This window comes from Phocoena phocoena, chromosome 1 (assembly GCF_963924675.1).
Source record: "Phocoena phocoena chromosome 1, mPhoPho1.1, whole genome shotgun sequence".
Classification (NCBI taxonomy): Eukaryota; Metazoa; Chordata; class Mammalia; order Artiodactyla; family Phocoenidae; genus Phocoena; species Phocoena phocoena.
In genome coordinates, this window is record NC_089219.1 from 88,669,011 (window position 1) to 88,692,923 (window position 23,913).

General features: G+C 36.8%; 1 protein-coding gene across 7 annotated transcripts; it reads left to right on the plus strand.

Moving 5' to 3' along the window:
• Positions 1 to 100: 100 nt before the first annotated feature.
• Positions 101 to 23,898, plus strand: TRMT13 (tRNA methyltransferase 13 homolog). 7 transcript variants are annotated; one of them, XM_065882590.1, is made up of 11 exons: positions 101 to 247; positions 4,304 to 4,350; positions 4,438 to 4,504; positions 12,727 to 12,789; positions 12,965 to 13,034; positions 13,191 to 13,297; positions 13,647 to 13,814; positions 15,557 to 15,629; positions 19,779 to 19,853; positions 22,940 to 23,372; positions 23,703 to 23,898. In XM_065882590.1, exons 1-11 carry the CDS (start codon positions 101 to 103, stop codon positions 23,896 to 23,898), a joined length of 1,446 nt encoding a protein of 481 aa, XP_065738662.1. The 7 variants fall into 7 exon arrangements, with proteins under 7 accessions (XP_065738662.1, XP_065738670.1, XP_065738694.1 ...); XM_065882598.1 differs by having other exon boundaries at positions 13,233 to 13,297; XM_065882622.1 differs by lacking the exon at positions 22,940 to 23,372 and having other exon boundaries at positions 23,703 to 23,734.
• Positions 23,899 to 23,913: the final 15 nt, after the last annotated feature.

Consider the following 23,913-nt stretch of genomic DNA (forward strand, 5'->3'; position numbering starts at 1 on the left):
AGGCAGACATATTTGTTAAGGGAAGGAGACCCGAGAGAATCTGACAACTTTTCCTCTCTTCACCCGATCAATGCTTGCCACCCAAAGTGAGACCTGAATTATGGCGGCTTCTGCGCCGATGCCGCACGGAACTGGCTTTCCAGCAGAGGGGCGATGTGGCTACTATGTGGAAAAGAAGAAGCGCTTCTGCAGGATGGTGGTGGCAGCAGGAAAAAGGTTCTGTGGTGAACACGCTGGAGCCGCGGAGGTCTGGTATCGCCTTACCCTCTCGAGAGTCGGAAATAAGTTTCCTGGTCCGGCACCTCCCCTCTGACAGATTTCTGCTTCAGTCCCCTGGATTTTCCAGCTTTTCCTGTGATAAGCGCAGTCCTGGCCTCCCTAGGGAGAGATGATGAGCCGTAGTGAAGTGCAGTGTTTTCTTGTACTAAGTAAAGCGCCAGCAGTGACCCGTTTATCTTGATACCAACTCATGGTAATGCTAGATTTTAGTTTTACGGCAGACTACCGCTTCTTGCCCTCCGCTCACTCTCCGCCTTCCTGATGGGAAATGGTGGTTTAGAAAGAAGAGTGATCAAAGAAGCATCCCAAGGTTTCACTAATTGTGTTTTCATTGTTCCGTGAATAATAACTTCTTGTCAATGCGGTTGAGAGAAACTTTTTAAATTTTTTATTTAGACGTACGATCTTTTGAAAGCAACTAATAACTACTTTGCTGAAAAGGGGAAGGAAAGATTTAAAAACATGTAAGAATTGACTCTCCTTTTAAAATTGAGAACAGAAAGTGTACAGTTTTGTTCAATTATACTTATGATTGTATTGTCAAACAACATATTTTTAGTATGTGTGGTTCTTTAGGATATATATGATAGGAAATTTAAAAAACAAGAACAGTAAAATGCTAATAGAAAAGAGCATGTTTAATAGGTTTTAGAAAGAGTAAACCAAAGAGACAAGCATCTGATTTTATGCCTTCTGAATGTCCAGTATTATTTACATTATTTTTCTTTGTTAGATGGTTTATCCTTCTAGGCAATATCCAGTACAGATAACCCCAGAACCCCTTCATCTCCTACTGTCCCTCATAGCTATAGCTCTAGTTCATATTTTGATTTGGCTAATATTTGCCTAGGGTGAAGTGTACTGAAACAAGCTTATTCTTGTTTTGGAATGTGAGTGACCTGTGATTTGTGGGAACTCTTTGAAGTACACTCTGTTGTATTGGCTGGTTTTGAGAGCACCAGCAAACATCCCCTGATTGAGAAATGAACTTTCTGATAGGAGGAGGATTTTGTTCTCACTCTAAGACCTTACACTTCACCTTAATCAGACACCCAGAGGTGATTGCAGACGGTGACAGTGGTAGAATATGAATAGATCCTTACAGGGTGATCCATATTCCTGGAGAGGAATGACATCATGTTATTAATTCCTTGAAAAAAGACTGCAAAACACTAAGTGGAAACACTTTCCATGACTATGATTTGGTTTTCAATTTTGGGCATCCTACTGAATCTGTAATTTATGTTATAATTGGATGTATTGTTTCCGTCTTTTTTTTTTCCTTAAGTGTCATATATGGCTGAGATCACTTGTACTCAGTTTTACCCAGTGGTTCTTAAATGGGGCTGATTTAGCACCCCCAGACAATGTTTGAAGACATATTGGTTGTCACAACTGAAGAGGTTTCTTGCTTCTAGTGGAGAGAGGCCAGAGATTCTGCTAAACATCCTACAATGGACAGGACAAAAAAGAATTATCCAACCTGAAATATCAGTAGTGCCAAGGTTGAGAAGCCCTGTTTGTAAACCCAAATAATAAATGTTAAAAGTGCTTTTCTCCCCTACTCTATCATTAAGCTTTGGGAGGTTAGTATAGAGTCTTCTCTTTCATGGAGGTTAGACTTTCAAGTCAGCAAATAGGGAAGAATAATGTACTATATTTTCAAAAGATACTGAAAAGTCTCTTAGCATGTTCATGAAATTCTGTGTACATAGTTTCATGGATATGCTGGGAGGCAGATCAGAACTGAAATAAACTGAAAAAGGAATTGTTAATACTAATCATGAACACTTAGCATTTACTGTATGAACAGCACCATGCTAAGCAGTTTTGTTTTGTTTTTTTAACCTATTAGCTCACTTAATCTTTACAACCCTTAGGAGGTAAGATATATTATTCTCATCTTTCAGATGAGGCAGTAAGACTACCTCAGATTGTAGAGTTAGGAGCTGATAGTTAGAAGCCTGATAGATAGAACTGGGAGTCATACCTAGGTAGTCTGGCTGACCTTTGGTTTTAACTGTTACGCTATCCTGTTATATACAGATTCATATCAGTGTTGGGTAGACTTGCCAACACTATTAATTCCTTTTTTTTTTCCTGAGTATATGTAGTTAAATCCATGTAACTTAGAAACGAACAGGATGTAACTCTTCTATACTAAAAAGTTGCAAAGCTAGTAGAGTAAGGCCACATACCAAATGGTTAAAATACCATATAGACAGTCCCCAACTTACAATGAATGGTTCGACTTACGATTTTTTTGGATTTATGATGTTGCAAAAGCGACAGGCATTCAGTAAAGAGCGTACTTTGAATTTTGAATTTTCATCTTTTCCGGGGCTAGCGATATGCACTGCTGGGCAGTGGCAGGGAGCCAGGGCTTCAAGTCAGCCACACTATCATGAGGGTAAACAGCTAATATGCTTACTACCATTCTGTACCCATACAACCATCTGTTTTTCACTTTCAGTACAGTATTCAATAAATTACATGAGATATTCAACACTTTATTATGAAATAGGCTGTTAGATGATTTTGCCCAACTGTAGTCTAATGTAAGTGTTCTGATCACATTTAAGATAGACTAGGCTATGCTATGATGTTCAGTAGGCTAGGTGTATTAAATGCATTATTGACTTAAGATATGTCAACTTATGATGGGTTTATCAGGTTGTAATTCCATCATAAGTTGAGGAAGATCTGTCTTTCGTTGTTTCTGAGATACTTTTTTTTACTTTTTTTTTTTCACATTTTAACATCTCTGAAATCAGAATGCTTCTTAAAATCAATGACATGTTATAATTTAAATTGGCAACATTTTTCCTTTCTTAGTAATACCTAAAATAATAGTGTATATTATAGTCAGTGCTGTCATAGATTCAAAATGCCATAGGTAGGCCTTTTCTATAACGTGTTTGAAGCTATAGACCCTGGTTGTCCAAAGCATTATTTGCTCAGATATACATAAACGAGCTACACCAAAGGTGTTTTTTTAATTGAAGTGTAGTTGATGTACAGTGTTATATGTTACAGGTGTACAATACAGTGATTCACAATTTTTAAAGGTTATACTCCATTTATAATGATTATAAAATATTGGCTATATTCCCTGTGTTGTACAATATATCTTTGTAGCTTATTTATTTTATATGTAGCAGTTTGTACCTCTTAATCCTCTACCCCTGTACTGCCCCTTCCCCCTTCCCTCTCCCCCCGGTAACCACTAGTTTGTTCTCTATATCTGTGAGTCTGTTTCTTTTTTTGTTATATTAACCAATTTGTTGTATTTTTTTAGATTCCACATATAAGTGATATCCTACAGTATTTGTCTTCCCTGTCTGACTTATTTCTCTTACTATAAAACCCTCCAAGTCTATCCATTTTGTTGCAAATGGCAAAATTTCATTCTTTTTTATGGCTGAATAGTATTCCACTATGTGTATATGTGTGTGTGTGTGTATATATATATATATATATATATATATACCACATCTTCTTGATCCATTCATCTGTTGATGGACACTTAGGTTGCTTCCATATCTTGGCAATTGTAAATAATGCTGCCTTGAACATTGGGGTACATGTATCTTTTCGAATTAGTGTTTTTGGTTTTTTTGGATATGTTCCCAGGAATGGAATTGCTGGGTCATAAGGTAGTTCTGTTTTTAGTTTTTTGAGGTACCTCCCTACTGTTTTCCGCTGCACCAATTTACATTCCCACCAGCAGTGTAGGAGGGTTCCCTTTTCTCCACATGCTTGTCAACATTTGTTATCTGTGTTCTTTTTGATGATAGCCATTCTGACAGGTATGAGGTGATATCACATGACACTGGAGATTTTTGTTGTTAAACTCTATGACCTGATTTTGCCAGTGTTTTGTTAATGTCCTTGTAAGGTTTCCTTACCTTGTTTTGGGATAGCATAAGCTTATGATTACACTGAAGTTGTATCTAGTATCTGTAAGCAGTGAACTTGATATTTTATTCAAATAAATATGCCTTTTTTTTTTTTTTTTAATTAGGAAGAAAATGCTCGGAAAAGAATACTGTGTCCTTTAGATCCAAAACAGTAAGTATGGGTCAGAGAAGGGTTTTTCTGTGCTGGAAACAGTGATTATCACAGTCTTATTTTAAATAATTTTCTCTTTAAATTTAGCACAGTATATGAAGATCAACTAGCAAAACATTTGAAAAAATGTAACTCAAGAGAGAAGCCAAAACCTGTAAGTGTTTGATCAGTAAAACTGAATCGTGAAATGTGTGGTATGTAATGTTTATATATACTTAGTAGATTACAAATGTGAATTTTTAACAAGGCTCTTGCCTCAGGAGGCTTAAATATGGCAAATACATTTGAGTGTATATAAGACATCAGATTGTGAATCCACTTAGACTCCTAATTGAGATAACAGAATTTTATGCAAGAAGAATGGCATTCAGAGACTAATTCCACAGTTTAGTTATTCAAAAATATTAACTTAGTGCCTACTAAATTCATTTCAATAAAATATGATCCCAGCCTTCATGGAAATTACTTGAGACTGGTAAGTAACTTGTAAATAATGGGCATTATTTAATAAGTTCAATGAAAGAAGTAAGTACACATGTGATAAGAGCACATACTTGCATTAAAATTAAATCCAAGGGGTCAAGAAAGGCTTCCCAGAGGGAATAACACTTGAGCTAAGTCTTGATTTGGCAAAGAAAAGAAAGAAGAATCTTTCTAAGTGGAAAGAACTATATGTGCAGAGGCAGAAATTGAGAAACGACTTGAGGTTTTCAAGGAACTTGTACTTATTCTAAAAGATACAGGGAACCATTGAAAGATTGCAAGTGAGGAAATGGTGGGGTCAGATTTATCTCTTAGAAAACTTTCTCTTAGAGCAATGTGGGAGGATGGCTTGCAATCAGAAGGTCTAGTTAGGAGGGCATTGCTGCAATCCAGGTAGGACATAATAAGAGACTGAATTAAAGAGGATGGAAAGAATATAGATAAATGCAAGAATTATTTAGGTAGCAGAATCAATAAAAGTTGCTGACTGATTGGAAATTCGGAGTTGGATATGTGAGTCTGAAACTCAGTAGAGGGGTTGGGCGAGTAATAAAGATTCAGAAGTCAAATACATACAGATCATAGGTGAAACTTTGGATTTTTAAGTTACCCAGGGTAAGAGATTAGTTAGAACTGGGGGGAAGTTGGGGGACTTGTTTATTCAATAGATATTAATTGAGCACTTATGCCAGACATTGTACCAAGCACCCTGCTTAAAATAACATGAAAATCTAGTGGAAGGGATAGAAAATACAATATTATATGTGTTAAAATAGATTAAGTACAGAGTGCTGTGGAAGAATAAAGGAGAAGAGCCTAACCCTTTTTGGGGAGGACATAGGGGTTTAGAGAGATGGGAAGGGAGTCAAGGAAGCTTTTCTGAAGGAATGTCATAAGATGAGACCTAAAGGTCAAAGGAGAGTCATCCAGACAAGGAAGAAAACATGGGTAACTCACATGACAAGTATGAAATACAAGGGGAGAGCTGAATAGAAGATGAGAGGTAGACAGGAATTAGAGCATGAGACCAAGGACAGAGCTCTAGGTGACACTGACACCTAAAAGAAACGAGTGATCAGCTGTGTCTAGCATCACAGTGGAGTCAAGTAAGGTAGGGACAGAAAAAAATCCATTGGGTTGGCAATATGGCAGTTGTTAAAGATCAAAGAGTTAAGCAAAATGCATGTTAAATAGAGTGGAGTGGGCAGAAATCAGACTGAAATGATATATGAGTAAATGGAAGACAAGGCAGTAGAAATCTTAAGTGTCAACTATTCTTTTAAGAAACTAGTCTATGAATGGAACTTGAGAGGTAGACTAGCAGTCAGAGAGGAAGGTAGGACAGAAGGAGTGTGTTTTAAAATGGGAGGGACTTCCCTGGCAGTCCAGTGGTTAAGACTCCACGCTTCTAATACAGGGGGCATGGGTTTGATCCCTGGTCAGGTAACTAAGATACTATGTGCCGTGCGGTGCAGCCAAAAAATGAATTTAAATAAATGATAGATAGATAAAATGAGAGAAAAGAGTTTTATTTGTATGCTTAGAGTAATGAGCCAGTAGAGAAGAAGTTGGAAATAGAAGAGGGCATCACTGTTAGTGTGAGGCTCCCCAGGAAGCAGGCAGAAATAGGGTACAAAATAGAGGTCGAAGGGAAGAAATAGCTCTTCCACTTACGTAGATGGGAAGTAGTATAAGATGGATATCAGTTCAGGTAAATTTGAGCTGACAGGAGGTTAATTGAGAAAGATGTCATTTGATAGCTACACTTCCTTGCTGAAGTAAGAGATAAGGTGATTAAGGGAGGTGATGGTATAGTAGGAGATTTGAGGAGAGAGGTAAAAGTTTAGAATTAGAGTTATGCAGAATAATTGCTAGGCATCTTTGAGAGTCAGACTGATGGAGATACTGAATTTGAACTGGCACCAGTCCAAATGACTGAGGAGCTTTGCTTCAGCAGTGTTCAGCAGTTTTAACTTTCAAACTATTGGGAGTTAAAAGTCATATTAGGGCTTTCCTTGTGGCGCAGTGGTTGTGAGTCCGCCTGCCAATGCAGGGGACACGGGTTCGTGCCCCGGTCCGGGAAGATCCCACATGCTGCGGAGTGGCTGGGCCCGTGAGCCATGGCCGCTGAGCCTGCGCGTCCGGAGCCTGTGCTCCACAACGGGAGAGGCCACAACAGTGAGACGCCCGCGTACCGCAAAAAAAAAAAAAAAAAAAAACACGTCATATTAATGCAGGCATTCGGTTTTGTAAGGGTGGGTTTGACAGAGAACCAGATTGTGAAAGATAATGGTAACAATGGTACTGAGTGTCCAGACTGGGTGGCATGAAAGGGAAGCCAGAAATTAGCTGAGAAAAAATAGACTCTTTAAAAGGTGAAACTCTTTAAAAGGTGAAAGAATATGATTAGGAACAAGAGAATCACTATACTTTGTACTAACATAGTACAAAGTTATAGTCAGAGAATGGGCTAATGAAGTTTAAGGTTTCAGAGGTTAAATGGTTTATAGTAACACCAGAATCTAGAGGGCCCCTGAAAGTAGTTTGCCAAAGTGGAGCAAAGGTCATTAGAATTAAAAAGGTCAAGCAGAGCTGTTTGTTGGATGGCTTGAAAACATAGTCAGATTGGCTGAACTTAGTGGATAGAACAGCTTGGTGTCAAAGTTCTTAATGAATATTGGATAATGACCAACAGATTGATAGTTGACAACTGCTGGGAGAATTAGAAGTTGTTTAACAGCCCACTGTTTCTCAGTGGGGGCTTTTGGCATTTCGAGTGGGACAGTCCTATCCTGTGCACTTTAGAGCATCCCTGTTTTTAGAATTCCTGGCTTCTGAGTGGAAGATGACAAAGGCCCTTGTCAAGAAGTATGAAGGATTTGAAACTTAATCTTATTTTCAAGCTAACAAGTTAGCCTACCATAGGATTGTGGATGCTAGAAGAAGATATGAGACTCCTGGGTCAGAGACAAAGGGCTTTATTACTCGCTGCACAGCAAGCAATGTGAGCTTCTTGTCTGCATCAACTCCCTTTGTTCCCTAAGTGCCCTCAAGTTGAAGTGGTCTTTGGATGCTGCACATGTTTGTGCACAGCTTGTGTCATAACTGAAGAAGGCCAAGCTTAGGAAATACATCTTTTTAAATGAGCAGTAAGGAAACCTGCCTCACCTTTGTTCCATAAGTAGACATTTCTTTATTGTATTATACAATAAGCAGGCCTGCCACTGCTCTAGAAGGAGACACTACTTCTATCTTCCAAGATTGATTGGTATACAAATGTCCTTGCAAAGATAGTCTAGGATAGAGGGGGATCAGTGCCTTTGCTTATAAGACTTACAGAAAATTGAGAGACCTATAGTTAATTGTCTCCCAATAGCACCTCTCAGTCATTTTGAGAACAAAATATCCCCATACATTTCCAGATGCCTCCCAAGTGAGAACTAGTAGGACAGATGGCATAAGTTTAAAAAGAAAAATATTTTTACATAAAGATGTGTAGAAGATTGTTTCCTTAATTTCTCTTTCTGACCTTTCGTTGTTAGTGCATAGGAATGCCAGAGATTTCTGTGCATTGATTTTGTATCCTGCAACCTTACCAAATTCATTGATTAGTTCTAGTAGTTTTCTGGTGGCATCTTTAGGATTTTCTACGTATACTATGTATATATCATGTCATCGGCGAACAGTGACAGTTTTACTTCTTCTTTTCCAATTTGTATTCCTTTTATTTCTTTTTCTTCTCTGATTGTCGAGGCTAGGACTTCCAAAACTATGTTGAATAAGAACGGCAAGAATGGACATCCTTGTCTTGTTCCTGATCTTAGTGGAAATGCTTTCAGTTTTTCACCATTGAGAATGATGTTTGCTTTGGGTTTGTCGTATATGGCCTTTATTATGTTGAGGTAGGTTCCCTCTGTGCCCACTTTCTGGAGAGTTTTTATCATAAATGGGTGTTGAATTTTGTCAAAAGCTTTTTCTGCATCTATTGAGATGATCATATGGTTTTTATTCTTCAGCTCATTAATATGGTGCATCACATTGATTGATTTGCGTATATTGAAGAATTCTTGCATTCCTGGGTCAAATCCCACTTGATCATAGTGTATGTTCCTTTTAATGTGTTGTTGGATTCTGTTTGCTAGTATTTTGTTGAGGATTTTTGCATCTATGTTCATCAATGTAATTTTCTTTTTTGTGTGATATCTTTGTCTGGTTTTGCTATCAGGGTGATGGTGGCCTCACAGAATGAATTTGGGAGTGTTCCTTCCTCTGCAATTTTTTGGAAAAGTTTGAGAAGGATAAGTGTTAGCTCTTCTGTAAATGTTTGATAGAATTCACCTGTGAAGCCATCTGGTTCTAGACTTCTGTTTGTTGGAAGATTTTTAATTACAGTTTCAATTTCATTACTTGTGATAGGTCTGCTAATATTTTCTAATTCTTCCTGTGTCAGTCTTGGAAGAAATCTCATTTACCATCTCATCAAAAGGAGTAAAATACCTAGCAATAAACCTATGTAAGGAGGCGAAAGACCTATACTCAGAAAACTATAAAACGCTGATGAAAGAAATCAAAGATGACATAAACAGATGGAGAGATGTACCATGCTCCTGGACTGGAAGAATCAACATTGTGAAAATGACTATACTACTCAAAGCAATCTACAGATTCAGTGCAATCCCTATCAAATTACCAATGGCATTTTTCACAGAATTAGGACAAAAAATTTTACTATTTGTATGGAAAGACCCTGAATAGCCAAAGCAATCTTGAGAAAGAAAAATGGAGCTGGAGGAATCAGGCTCCCCGACTTCAAACTATACTAAAAATCTACAGTAATCAAGACAGTATGGTACTGGCACAAAAACAGAAATATAGATCAGTGGTACAGGATAGAAAGCCCAGAGATAAACCCATGCACACATGGTCACCTAATTTATGACAAAGGAGGCAAGAACATGCAATGGAGAAAAGACAGCCTCTTCAATAAGTGGTGCTGGGAAAACTGGACAGCTACATGTAAAAGAGTGAAATTAGAACACTCCCTAGCACCATACACAAAAGTAAACTCAAAATGGATTAAAGGCCTAAATGTAAGACCAGATACTATAAAACTCTTAGAGGAAAACATAGGAAGAACACTCTTTGACATAAATCTCAGCAGTATCTTTTTGGATCCACCTCCTAGAGTAATGAAAATAAAAACAAACAAATGGGACCTAAGTAAAACTTAAAAGCTTTTTCACAGCAAAGGAAACCATAAACAAGGCAAAAAGACAACCCTCAGAATGGGAGAAAATATTTGCAAATGAAGCAACAGACAAGAGATTAATCTCCAGAATATATAAGCAGCTCATGGAGCTCAATATCAAAAAAACAAGCAACCCAATCAAAAAATGGGCAGAAGACTTAAATAGACATCTTTCCAAGGAGGACATGTAGATGGCCAAGGGGCACATGAAAGGATGCTCAACATCACTAATTATTAGAGAAATACAAATCAAAAGTACAATGAGGTATCACTTCACACTAGTCAGAATGGCCATCATCAAAAAAGTCTATAAATAATAAATGTTGAAGAGGGTGTGGAGAAAAGGAAACCCTCTTGCACTATTGGTGGGAATGTAAATTGATACAGCCACTGTGGAGAACAGTATGGAGGTTCCTTAAAAAACTAAAAATAGAACTACCATATGACTCAGCAATCCCACTACTAGGCATATACCCTGAGAAAACCATAACTCAAAAGGACACACGCACCCCAGTGTTCATTGCAGCACTATTTACAATAGCCAGGACACAAAAACAACCTAAATGTCCAACGGTGAATGGATAAAGAAGATGTGGTACATATATACAATGGAATATTACTCAGCCATAAAAAGGAACGAAATTGGGTCATTTGTAGAGATGTGGACAGACCTAGAGTCTGTCATACAGAATGAAGTAAGCCAGAAAGAGAAAAACAAATATCGTATACTAACTCATATATGTGGAATCTAGAAAAATGGTACAGATGAACCTACTTGCAGGGCAGGAATGAGACGTAGACGTAGAGAATGGACATGTGGACACAGGGGAGGAAGGGGAGAGTGGGACGAATTGGGAGATTAGGATTGACATACATACACTACCATGCGTAAAATAGATAGCTAGTGGGAACATGCTAATAAAGCACAGGAAACTCAGCTTGGTGCTCTGTGACGACCTAGATGGGTGGGATGGGGGGTGTGTGGGAGGGAGGTACAAGAGGGAGGGGATATAGGTATACATAGAGCTGATTCACTTCCTTGTATGGCAGAAACACAACATTGTAAAGCAATTATACTCCAATTAAAAAAAAAAGAGAAAGAAAAAAACATGTAGAAGGAAAGTGATGACTACCCCAGTTAGCCCCTCAGTAAGAAGAAAGAATGTTGCTTTTACTTTCAGGTATGCATGGAGGTTATCTTCCTTACCTAAGTGTCAGGCTTTAGTTAAAGCAAGCAGGTTGAATACGTGTTCTGGAAACAGTTTGAGAGAAGAAATGAATTTATTAAAAATGGAATACCCCTGTGAATTTCCTGGTGGTCCAGTGGTTAGGACTCCGTGCTTTCATGGCCAGTGGACTGGGTTCAATCCCTGGTTGGGGAACTAAGATCCCACAATCCACATGGCATGGGCAAAAAAAAAAAAAAAATGGAATACCCCTGCACAGATTCCATTGCATGCTGGGACACAGTGGAAAGGAAGGGGAGAAAAGTAGTGGGATGACGAGATAAGAGGAAAGGAATGCAGAACAGTGTTTAGTACACTATGTATAACATGAAACCCAGGTAAAATCTTATCACTCATTTGTTTACTAATAGTTATAGTTAATTTTCTCTTATAGTTTTGCCAGTCATCCAACAAAATATTCTAATACCTGCTTTCTTCACCTGTTCCACTTAACCACTGGTTTCCGTTATTACCCATATAGGTAAAGGTAGCAGCATACAATCCACATGTTACCTTTCTCCTATCTGCGTAACTAAAGCCCATTGCTATGCATAATGTCGCAGGAGTTGTTTTCACTTTCAGAACAGAATTTGTAAAAATTGTGCTGTTTCATTCATCTATATCTATGTGGTCTAATATGGTAGCCACTAGCCATTAACTATGGCTATGTAACTATTAAAATTTGAGTCAATTGAAATTAAACAAAATTGAAAATCCATTTCCTCAGTCACACTAGCTGTATTTCAAGGCTGATAGCTACCAAGTTGGCCAGGGTAAATGTAGAACATTTTCATTGTTGCAGAAAGTGCTATTGGACAATCTTAATCTAGATCCTTACCTAGAGTCTCTCTCTCTGAAAATGGACTAGAAATATCTCACTATGTTAATTTAAACAACATAATATCACAGGACATTTCTATTTTAATTAGTATTTTAAAATAGAAGAAATCAGACCGAAACCATTGTAATATTTTTTCTTATCTCTGCTTTTGGCCCTGCTGCCTATCTGATAAACAGCCATTTGTAGTTGGGCCTTTGTTTTTGCTTTAACCATTAGCAAAAATGACACAGTCCTCAGTCTATGCTGGAGACAGGTAAAAACTTTAATAAAAATTACTAATGAATTTCTTCAGACTATAAATATTTATTCAAATAGCCACCTCACTAGAATGTAAGATCCGTGAACACAGAGATTTTTGTCTGTACTGTTCTCCACTGTGGTAAATCCTCAGCACCTAAAGCAAGTTAAGGACCATAGTAGTCACTCAGTAATTATTTAATGAATAAATGAACGGGAGAAAGGGAGGATGGCAGGTACAAAGTATTGGAAGAAGGCACGGATCAGTTTTTCAGCTTAATTTTTGTGAACTCGTCACGTTAATAATGGTATTGTTATGGTTTGGTTTTGTTTTTATTCAGGACTTCTTTATTCAAGATATTAATGCAGGCTTAAAAGATGAAACAGAAATACCTGAAAAATTAGTAAGTACTTGACTTTTTAATTTTACAAAGTATTTATGATCATCTCCACACTGTAAATAAGCTGTGTTCCAATTTTTGGAATAAATTAACTATTTTGATTTAGAATGCATTTTCTTATAGAATCAATGTTATTTATTAGTTCCCAGACCAGCTTACGCCCCATTTTTGTATATAGGTTCCAATTTCTTTTCTCTCTGAAGAGCAGATGGAAAACTTAATTAAGAAACTGAGAAAAGCAAGTGAGGGTAAGTCTGTCTAAATTTGCAAGTTAAATTTTTTTAGAATAATCAGGTGGTATATGAGTTAATTCCACTGTGGTTTAAGAGATATTACTACCATTGTTTAGAGCCCTATGGTTTCATGTTTGGTTGTTTAAGCTTTTGTGCTTTTATTTGGCACAGGTTTGAACTCTACACTTAAAGATCAAATTATGTCCCATCCAGCATTGCATGATGCCCTTAATGACCCTAAAAACGGTGATTCTGCAACCAAACATCTGAAACAGCAGGTATGTTTAGCCATAGTAACTCTACTAAAAATGGCCTTTTTGTTCATTTGTCAAAGCTAACGTTCTGTTGTTTCTAAATATAGTTATTAATGAGATTTTGTTTAGATTATCTTTCAGGGTACAGAATCCCCATTTCAAAAAATGTATATAAACATATATAAAAAGCCTTGGAATGGATATGGTTCTGAGTATTACATGTTAAATATTTAAAAGCAAGAGAAAAGCTTTAAAGCCAAACAAAAATTATCAGTGTGAACATGCTGCCCTATATAGAAATTATCTTGCTATTTTCCCATTTGAGCCGAATGTTTTTGCTCTAGTTTATAAAATAATCTCGTGAAGTTTGCAGGCTTCTATTTTAGGTAACATTGAAAAATTAAAGTTACTTGGTCCAAGAAGATGCTTTGTTGAGTTTGGAGCAGGAAAGGGAAAATTATCTCATTGGGTTGATATTGCCTTAAAAGATGCTGAAAAAGTTCACTTCATCCTAGTAGAAAAGGTGACCACAAGATTCAAGGTAAGTGAAATCATTGTAGTATATTGGTAACCAAACTTTGTTTGCACTTTTCTTGTTTGGAAAAAAAAAATGATACTCAGAAACAGGCCTCTTAAAGAAAATGAATTTTTTGTGTGTTTATTTGATTGTAGCTTTTTATTCTAATTATATTGATGATTTAAACTGAAGGTAAATTTTTTAATCTAAATTTCGATAGTTCATTGATCTGAGTTCTTAAAATATTTACAGAGACAAGAAATTATGTGGAAAGAGCCAAGCTCAAGCTAGGAGTTAAAAGTCTTAAGTCCTAACCTACATCTGAAACTTACCAACTATTTGTTCAGTAAACATTTATTGAGCATACCACAAGCACCTTGATAGATATTGGGTAAAGTCAAATAAGACAACGTCCCTGTGTTCTGTTACTTATATTGGAAAGAAGAGACAAACAGATAAATGATTATAGAAAAGGGTTAAAATATGAAAAAAGGTCGTACAGAGTACAGTGTAGGTTCAAAGGAGGGAGTGACAAGTTTTACTGCAGAGAAGGGATGGTAAATGGCTACACAGAAAAGGTGGTGCTTGAGCTATATCTTGAAAAGTGGGTATTTGCTAGATACAGGGTTTGAGAAGCATTCTAGGAAGCAAGAAGAGTGTAACCAAATGCCTGAAACGGCAGGGAGGCATGGAAACATTTCTGTGTGATGGAAGTCCATGGTACGAAGTAGAGTTCAGCAGTGATGAGATGGGAGAGGAGGCCTAGACTCTGGAAGGGCTCATATTTTATGCGAAGGGAGGAGTTTGACTTTATCCTGCTACATGCTGGGGGTACAGTGGAAACAAGATTTAATTCTTGTCTTCAGGAAGCTTACATCTAATGGGACAGACTTATAAGTATCTTGGCTCAGTATGCTAAGTGTCTTATGATAGTGATAAGTACCAGATGCTATAGGAGTGTGAAGATAGAGTGCCAGCCTCAGTCTAGTATGGGTCACTGAAGTTTTCCTGGAGGAGGTGGTAGCTGAGAGGAGATTGAAAGAATATATAAGAATTAGTGAAATAAATAGAAAAGGGTTTTAAAAGTTCCTCCTAGCAGTACCATTGAAGCTGTGTCAGAAGAGTGTGAACCTTGAATTAGCAAGATTAATAATAAGATCATTATTATCCAGTAATCCAGGTAAGAAATGGGCCAGAGCTAAGGATGTTGCAATGAGATAGAGAGGAGGGAAAGAGTGTGAGAAATGTTATGATGTTGGAAGCCCTGAGACCTGGTGACTTGTTATCCATTAAGTGTGAAAGAGGAGTTCTTCTGGTGACCTTTTGTGCCTTAAGTGACTAAGTGGTGTGCTTCCCTCAGATAGGGAATACAGAAGAAGGAAAGGGAAAAATAGTTTGGAGGGAGAAATAATGAGTTCAGTTTTGAATGAACTTGCTGTTGAAGTAGAGCTTTTTATTATCTATGAACCTTAATTCCTTCATCAGCGAATTGGGAATTTTTAGAGTTAAAGGAAATAATGTGTACATAATAATTTATAAAATGTTCAAGTCTTATAAAGATGTACAATATTGTTATTTTGGAGTTTTCATCACAGAATATACAATCTTAAATTTTTAAATTAACAATTCTACTTTTTAAACACTAAAAACTAAGATGGAAAATTATTTGCTCTGAATTTTGAAAACAAGTAGAAATCTTTTTTCATAAAGGTTTTGTTCTTTTTTTACATAAAAGGCATTGTTATAATAATGTTCTATTTGCGCAGGTAGATGGCAAACACAGAAAGAAAAATTCAGTGTTTGAGAGACTTCAAATTGATATTCAGCACCTGTGTTTGAGTAAGTTGCATAACTTGCAGTTGCTCTTCCATAAATCATAGAAATTTCAAACTCTGAGGGTTGCTTAGAAATCCAATACCACAGAACACTGCTTCAGGGAAAACAGAGATTAATCCTTTGTTAATATAGAATGTTGTATCTAACATTTAGGTAAATATAAATGGAATTAGGGTTGAAACTTTAAGAAATTGTTTTTCAGTATCAACTAGAAATGAAGTATCATACTAGGGAATAGCTTAAAAGTTTTGAGAATATGTCCTTATGTTGCTTCTTTATCCTGTTTAAATTAATTACTGAGACTGTTCATACCATACACTAGCCTTCTGCCTATAGTTAACATGACTTTAGCTAAACTATTACAGAAATGAGATAGTTCTCTGCCTAGCTAATATGTAAAAGATACTTTCTGCCTAGCTAATATGTAAAAAATACTTCCTACAATTTTAAATTGTACCAAAGAAAATAACCCATCCCTATGGACCTCATATTTCATACACACACACACAGACACACACACACACCCATCAGTCATACTCTTTAATGCCCTTTCTGTACCTTTTAATAGTTTTTCAGGGCTTCCCTGGTGGCGCAGTGGTTGGGAATCCGCCTGCCGATGCAGGGGACACGGGTTCGTGCCCTGGTCTGGGAGGATCCCACATGCCGCGGAGCGGCTGGGCCCGTGAGCCATGGCCGCTGAGCCTGCGCGTCCGGAGCCTGTGCTCCGCAGCAGGAGAGGCCACAACAGTGAGAGGCCCGCGTACCACAAAAAAATAAATAAATAAAAAACAGTTTTTCATATTATTTAAAATGAAAATATGGGCTTCCCTGGTGGCACAGTGGTTAACAATCCACCTGCCAATGCAGAGGACACAGGTTCGAGCCCTGGTACGGGAAGATCCCACATGCCACGGAGCAACTAAGCCCGTGTGCCACAACTACTGAGCCTGTGCTCTAGAGCCTGCGAGCCACAAGTACTGAAGCCTGTGTGCCTAGAGCCTGTGCTCTGCAACAAGAGAAGCCACCACCACAATGAGAAGCCCACACACCGCAACAAAGAATAGCCCCTGCTCGCCACAACTAGAGAAAGCCCGCACGCAGCAACGAAGACCCAATGCCGCCAAAAATAAATAAATAAATTTAAAAAAATAAATAAAATGAAAATAATGCAAACATATGCCAGCAACCTCTTCTGCTAATTTTAATTCAGCCCTGTGACGCAAACCACAGCTGGCCCATGTAGTAAATAAAATTTGTTTATTGAGTTAATAGTTAATTTAAAATTTTGTTTACTTGGTCTTTTAAAAATGTGTTTGTTTTAAGGTCCTATTGTATAGCACAGGGAATAGTCAGTATTTCCTGGTAAACCATAATGGAAAAAAATATGAAAAAGAATATACATATGTATAACTGAATCACTTTGCTGTACAGCAGAAATTAACACAACATTGTAAATCAACTATACTTCAATTTAAACAAATAGGTATAACTTTAAAATTTGTATTTGTTTTAATACATTTACCAAGTATTCTGTTAGTTTCTATCTTCCTGAAAAATTCTCTCCTGGATCCTTCAGATACATTCCAACCTAGACTGGGTGCCCTCTGTTCCTGGAGCACAATTGTCAACCTTAAAATTCTCTTCATTTTCATCCTGGGGATTCCCTTCACTCTCCTAGGTTAGGATTTATTTTTCCACATCTTATCACATATCTTCCTCTATTGATTTACTGTCTTTGGGGAAAGCACCTCCTCCTATAGCTTCCTGAGAAACAATTGGATTAGAGATAAATTTGAGACGTTGCATTGTCTGAAAATATCTTTTACTTTACCCTTACACTTGATTTGTCTGGGTATTTCTATTTCTAAGAATTTTGAAACTATTACTCCACTAGTATTGTTGTTCAGAAGTTCAGTGCCATTCTGAGTCCTGATCCCTTGTGTGTCATCTGCTTTTTTCTTTACAGAGATTTATAGGTTCTTTTCTTTGTCCTCAGTGTTGTAAATTCTCACAGTGATGTGTCTTGATGTAGTTATATTTTTATCTGTTGTACTGGGCATTTGATGGACTCTTTTGTGTATAGCAGTGATTCTCAACTAGAAGCAGTTTTGGCCCTCAGGGAACATTGACAATGTCTGAGACATTTTTCATTGTCCTAAGAATGCACATGCTGCCAGCATCTTATGGATACAGGCCAGGGAGCCTGCTAAACCAGAGACCTGCTAAATATCCTGTAAGGTACAGTATAGCTCCCGACAACAGAATTATTGGGGCCAAAAGTTAATAATGGCAAGGATGAGAAATCCTGATTGAGAGATTCCAGTATTCTCAGCTTTCTGGGAAATTTCCTTGCATTCTTTCTTTTATAATTTTCTCTGCTCCATTTTTTCTTTTCTCCCTTAATGGAAGAACTTTTATGATTTAGTTATTAGACCTCCTGGAATGGTTCTCTACTCTTCTTGACTTCTCTGTTCTATATCTTTTGCCTTTTTTGTATACTTTCTCAGGTTTCTTCAACTTAATTTCTTCTGTCATAGTTTTAATTTCTAAGTTTTTTTTCTCTGAATTTATCTTTGTAATCTGTTCTTTTTTCATAATTATACTATCTTTGTGAGAATATTAATGATTTTTTTTAGAAGTATCCTCCCTTCATATTCTGTTTTCACTAAGTTGCTCTTTTCCATTTGTTTTGGTCTGTCTCTTTCAACTTAGAGGCTCTGCTCAAACATCTGTGCTTTTTGATGGTGTGTTCATAGTGAGGACTGAGGGACTAAGAGCTCTGAGCCTTCAGGTGGAGTTGTTGACTCTGAGCTCCAGTTTGGAATGACCTGTCTAGAACATGATCTTTCCTCTTGGGCTGGTCAGGTTCCCCAGAAAAGACTCTTCTGATCACCTGCCTAGAGGGTAAAGGTCTGATTACCAACATTCTGGGACCCAGTGACAAATAAGAGCTTAATCTATACGCGTACTCACTTAATCCTGCTATTTTACCACACTTCAACTTTCAACTTCCTATTATCCTTCAACCCAGTGACCTCCTGTTTTACTTGCTTGAGAGAATTAACCTACAGTTTTCCACCAGTTGGTAAAGAGGTAGTCACCAGGTGGCTATGAGGTGAGGATCTGATTACTTGTTAAATAGACTTTGTGCAGGCACACTCTGTTATCAGTAACTAACTCAGCTCTACTTCCAAGGTTCCTGATGCCCCCAATTCCGTAAGGGCTTTCTTAGACAACCTTTCTCTTCACCCTGATTGAGGATAAGTTTCTTGAACTACCTTACACAGGCAAACTATTCCAGTTGGTACCAATTTCTTCTCCTAGTATGTGATATCATCTGAATGCAAGCAACAAAGAATTTGAAATATTTACTAAGGACCTCCATTGGACAATTCACTGTGCTGGGCGCTGTAGCTGGATTTGTAGGGGGAAACATACTTTTCATTTCAGAATCTTAGAAAAAGGAAAATGAATAGGGAGGAAAAAATGGAAGCCATAACTGTGATATACTACATTTTACTGCATTACCTTGTAGATGTCTTTTTTTATTTTACTTTTATACTACTATTACGAATATTTTCTTTTATTCATATTCAGAACAGTGTGAAAGCTAAAATATCCTTGATTATCAAGATATAATGAAAGCTATATCTTTAGTTTGATTATAATATTTAGTATAGTATTCTATAATATAAAGTGTTGGTTGTATTATATGTATTTATCATATATATTAGTTATGCAAAATAAATCTAGTAAGGAAACTTTTGAGTCCTTTTATCAATGGGTAATAATATTTAGCAAAATAAGGCTTCTACAGGGTAAAGTCCTGAGTCAGTATAGAAGAAATAGCATTGGCCTAAAAGTCAAGAAATTAACTCGGGAGTAAAGAACCAGCTGGGGGCGAGGTGGGAAGAAAAGGAAGACAGAAAAATTTTTAACTCTGATTCTGGCTATGTCCGTAGCCATCTGTGTTACTTATCAAGTCACTACATCTTTGAGCCTCTTATTCCTAAGCTATAAAGTGAGAATTTTTGGTCTGTGTCTCTTTCAGCCCTAAAATTCAAAGATTCTAATTAGTTCTCTCTTTGGGAGGCCACTTAATGCCTTAATTCACAAGAGAGCTAACTTAGTTCTCATTTCTTTTTATTTCAGACAAGATTCCTTTGCTAAGCAAAGAAAAACTACCTGTGGTAGGAATTGGAAAACATCTGTGTGGTGTGGCAACAGGTATGTAAACATACTAATAATGTCGAGACGAACACATTAAGTTTTAGCTTAACATGGTCTCAAATATTTAAAGAGTCTCTTTTCAGTAGTTTTTATCCTTTGTTTGCAACTGATTAATCTTCATAGTAGCACTGGCCCTGTATTATATCAGATTTAGAGCTTTCCTACTTATCTGCTCATTTTGGCCATTTTGCAGGATGAATTAAAGAGTTTTACGTGTAAATACTGTGTCATATGGAACCTTAAAGTTTGTTGGGTTATACTTCAACCAAAAAGGAAATAAATCATTTATGGAAACTGTATGATTCTATCCCAGAAGCTACTCATTTTTTTTAGAGGAGTTGCTTGGGAAGGACTCTGAAACTTCTCCCACTAGATGATTATGTATCAGGATTCTAGGGAAAACAAAAACGGAAACATTAAGATGTGCCTTACACTAACAAACGTGGTGGGGTGGATAGCTGGGGGGAAGCAGCCGCAAGGCACAGGGATATTAGCTCGGGGCTTTGGGACAGCCTGGAGGGGTGGGAGGGGGAGAGTGGGAGGGAGGGAGATGCAGGAGGGAAGACACATGGGAGCACATGTATATGTATAGCTGATTCACTTTGTTATAAATCAGAAACTAACACACCATTGTAAAGCAATTATACCCCAATAAAGATGTTAAAAAAAAAAAAAAAAAAAAAAAAAAAAAAAAAAAAAAAAAAAAAAAAAAGATGTGCCTTAGCACTTGGATCCATCGGATGTAGCATGATAAAGTAGAAAGAACATGGGCTTTGAAATCAGATAATACAGGGTTCAACTTTGCTGTATAACCTTGGCAGATTACTTAACCTTTCTGAGCTTTGGTTATCTCGTCTGTAAAACGAGGATAACAACATATAATTTGCCAGTTTACATATAAAGTGTCTGGCACATATCAGTGCTCAATAAATGTTAACTATTGTTACATCTTCTTCTGGCTTCCGCTAGTTTCATGTCTACCCATATGGGGAACTTGGAGCCTCCATAAGAGTTATTCAAGTTGGCTGGAGATGACTTTAAGTGTTATATATGTGTTGTCCTTCATAGTTTTTAGATGATTTTCACGTACCTTGTCTCATTTAACTCTCATAAAAGCCTTCTGAAGTAAGCCAGTTCTATCCTGGGGAGGAAACAAAAAATGCTCCTTTACTCCTACCCATCTAACCCAGGTTTCTCAGAAATCTTATCTACACTGGCCATTTCTCATTGTTCCACACACTTTTTCCCTCCTTGATTCACTCTATCTCAATTCTCCCTTCATCACTCTATCATCATCTTAATGAAAAATCTCTGCTATTGTTGCTTACCCTTCTGGAAATTCTGTTTTCTTCTCTCTTGTGACATTCTTTCCTGGTTCTTCCACTTCATCTGTGCCATTCTTTCTGTATATCTCATGGTGTCTTTCCACTACTTGTCCTTTAAATGCTAATATTCAGACCCATCTTCCACACACCTAATGTGTCTTTCCCCTTCTTAAAACTATCCAGTAGCTCCCAGTCACCTACACCTTAAAGTCTAAGCTCTTTAACATGACATCCTAGTCTTAATCTGGCCTCTGCCTTCCTCTCTTTGCCACTTTCTGCCTCTATATCTATTGGTCTATATATTCTAACCCTTCCCATATACTATAATGTGTCCGTTTCTAAAGTGATCAATTTCTACTCCTTCTTCAGCTCATTGTCACCACTTTCAGGGAACCTCCCTAAATAAGATACTCCTCCTTAGTGTTTATCATAGTTGCCTCTGCATATCTGGAGCTCATTGTATATTAATTTTCTGTTTATATATCTAATTCTGAATGAATTTGTTCAGAATTCACTTATTTATTTATTATTTGAATGAATAAATAATCTTGGCCACAAATGTGCTGTGTTTCCTTGTCCCTTTCTAGGTACGTGGCTTTGTCCCTCAAGTTCTCTGTAAAGGAGGGGGTTGAGATGGATTGCTAAAGCTCCTGATTCTAAAATAACTTCATTCTTTTAATAATTTTTCTGATTATCCCCATTTCTGAAAACCATTTACTTAACTCCAATATAAGTAAAACAGTGACTGAATATCTTTTGTCAGAAAATAATAGTTTATAAAATAATAGATCAGCTATCGCCTTCTCCAAATAAAACGTTCCTGATAGTTTGTTGACTTAAATTCATATATTGTATTATATATACTAGTAAAATATCAGATCATTTACTATTCACTTGTGACATCTTGGGATAATAAAGTTTAAAAATACATATGTTTTTGATTGATCAAACACAGTGTGACATTCTAATCAGACAGAAAATGTGGATTTTACAGCATATATTTGGAGTCTTTCCAGTATTGTCAATAATATAGCAGTCGTCAGTGGGAAATTATCATAATCATCAAAAATCCATTTGTTTAGTTTTTAAGTGGACTATAAATTTTTCATTTTAATAGAGTTCACTTTTCTCTAAGTTTGTGTTTATTAATCATCATACATCCACAAAGCCTTGCACATGAAAGGCATTCAGTAACTATTTGCTGAATGAATGTATAACTATAGTAAGGCTACTCAGCGAGGCCTACTTTCCACCTTCTGACTCCATTCTTCTCAACTCTTCACTATTTGCTGTGAACATCTTACATTTCAAGACTGACACCTAACATCAATTTAGCAGATGCTTAGCCAATGCCTTTCCTCTTTCTTTCTTTGGGCTCTTTAAGCTCAAAACTTCCCTGGAATGTTAAATGTAGAGACATAAATTTTTTCTGTACAAGTCATTTCCTTAACAAGGGTAGGAGAAATGAGAGCAAATTTGAGTAGTTGGACAAAAAGTTTTACAAATTTTAGACCTTAAGCTTCACACAGTTTTTTGGGGGAAGTTGACTTTATGCAGAATAAATCATTAGAGAAAATGGTACAATAATGAGAAAAGGGCAAATATGAACAAAGTTGATAATACATGAAAGAATTAGTACAAGTATAGAGCTAAGTAAGCTTTTGTTGGGCTTTTAAAAACCATACTGCCTAATAAATGTCAAAAATACTTATTTTTAAAGATGATGTGGTTTGGGGGGCCACATAATTGTGTTTGCAGATCTTGCATTACGATGTTTGGTTGAAACCTATGCTGCCAGTTGTGAGGAAAGGAATGAAGAACCTTTAGCCAAACGCGTAAAGAATGATAAAACAGAAAAAGAAATTAACACTTTGGCCAAGGAAGGAAATGAAAAAAATATCCCAGAGAAGTGGACCCCTGTGGCTGGCATTGTTATTGCACTCTGTTGTCACCACAGGTGTGATTGGAGACATTATGTGGGCAAAGAATATTTCAGGGCTCTAGGCCTTGGAGCAGTGGAATTCCACTATTTCCAGCGAATGAGTAGTTGGGCGACTTGTGGGATGCAAAAAACATCTTTGGAAGCTTCAAATATCTCCACAAAAAGAAAAGATAAACAGAATGATGGCAGTGAAGAGCATGATGATGGAGGATACAGAATCACAGATGACAGCACTGAGAGTTTGCCTGGGTAAGTGACTGCTTTGAAATGCATGACACTAGGGCAGAAATAATTTATTATTACTATACTTTATTTTTAGATGAATATTATCAAAAATTCATTCATGAAAATATATTTTAGTAAAAAATATATATATATATATTTTTTACTAATTTTAGAATAAGTTAAAATATACACACTTTAATTGTGGCATTAATAAAACATATCTTGGGAGCATGGGACATAGCACATAGTATGTTGTGGGTTATTTAGCAGCTTATCAATGAATAAGACTAAAATAATTTGTTATAAGGTTTTACAGAATTTTAACAATGTGTTGTGTGTGTTTATTCAATTTAGGTTTCTTAATGTTGAAGAAAAGAAGAAAATAGGGCATCTTTGTAAACTGCTGATTGACCAAGGCCGAATCAACTATTTACAGCAGAAAGGATTCAATCCCGCTTTACAGTACTATACAGACCCTCTGGTGTCTTTGGAAAATGTATTGTTAACTGCTTTACCAAATCATTCTTCATCACCAGAAACAACTGCTTAATGGAAAAGAAATTTT

What these genes read in the sequence shown, in the direction of transcription:
- TRMT13 (XM_065882590.1), top strand. Translation starts at nt 101, where the DNA reads ATGGCGGCTTCTGCGCCGATGCCGCACGGAACTGGCTTTCCAGCAGAG. An exon ending in CAGAAATACCTGAAAAATTA is followed by an intron (nt 12,790 to 12,964) that starts GTAAGTACTTGA and finishes TTTTGTATATAG; the next exon opens with GTTCCAATTTCTTTTCTCTC. An exon ending in TATTCAGCACCTGTGTTTGA is followed by an intron (nt 15,630 to 19,778) that starts GTAAGTTGCATA and finishes TTTTTATTTCAG; the next exon opens with ACAAGATTCCTTTGCTAAGC.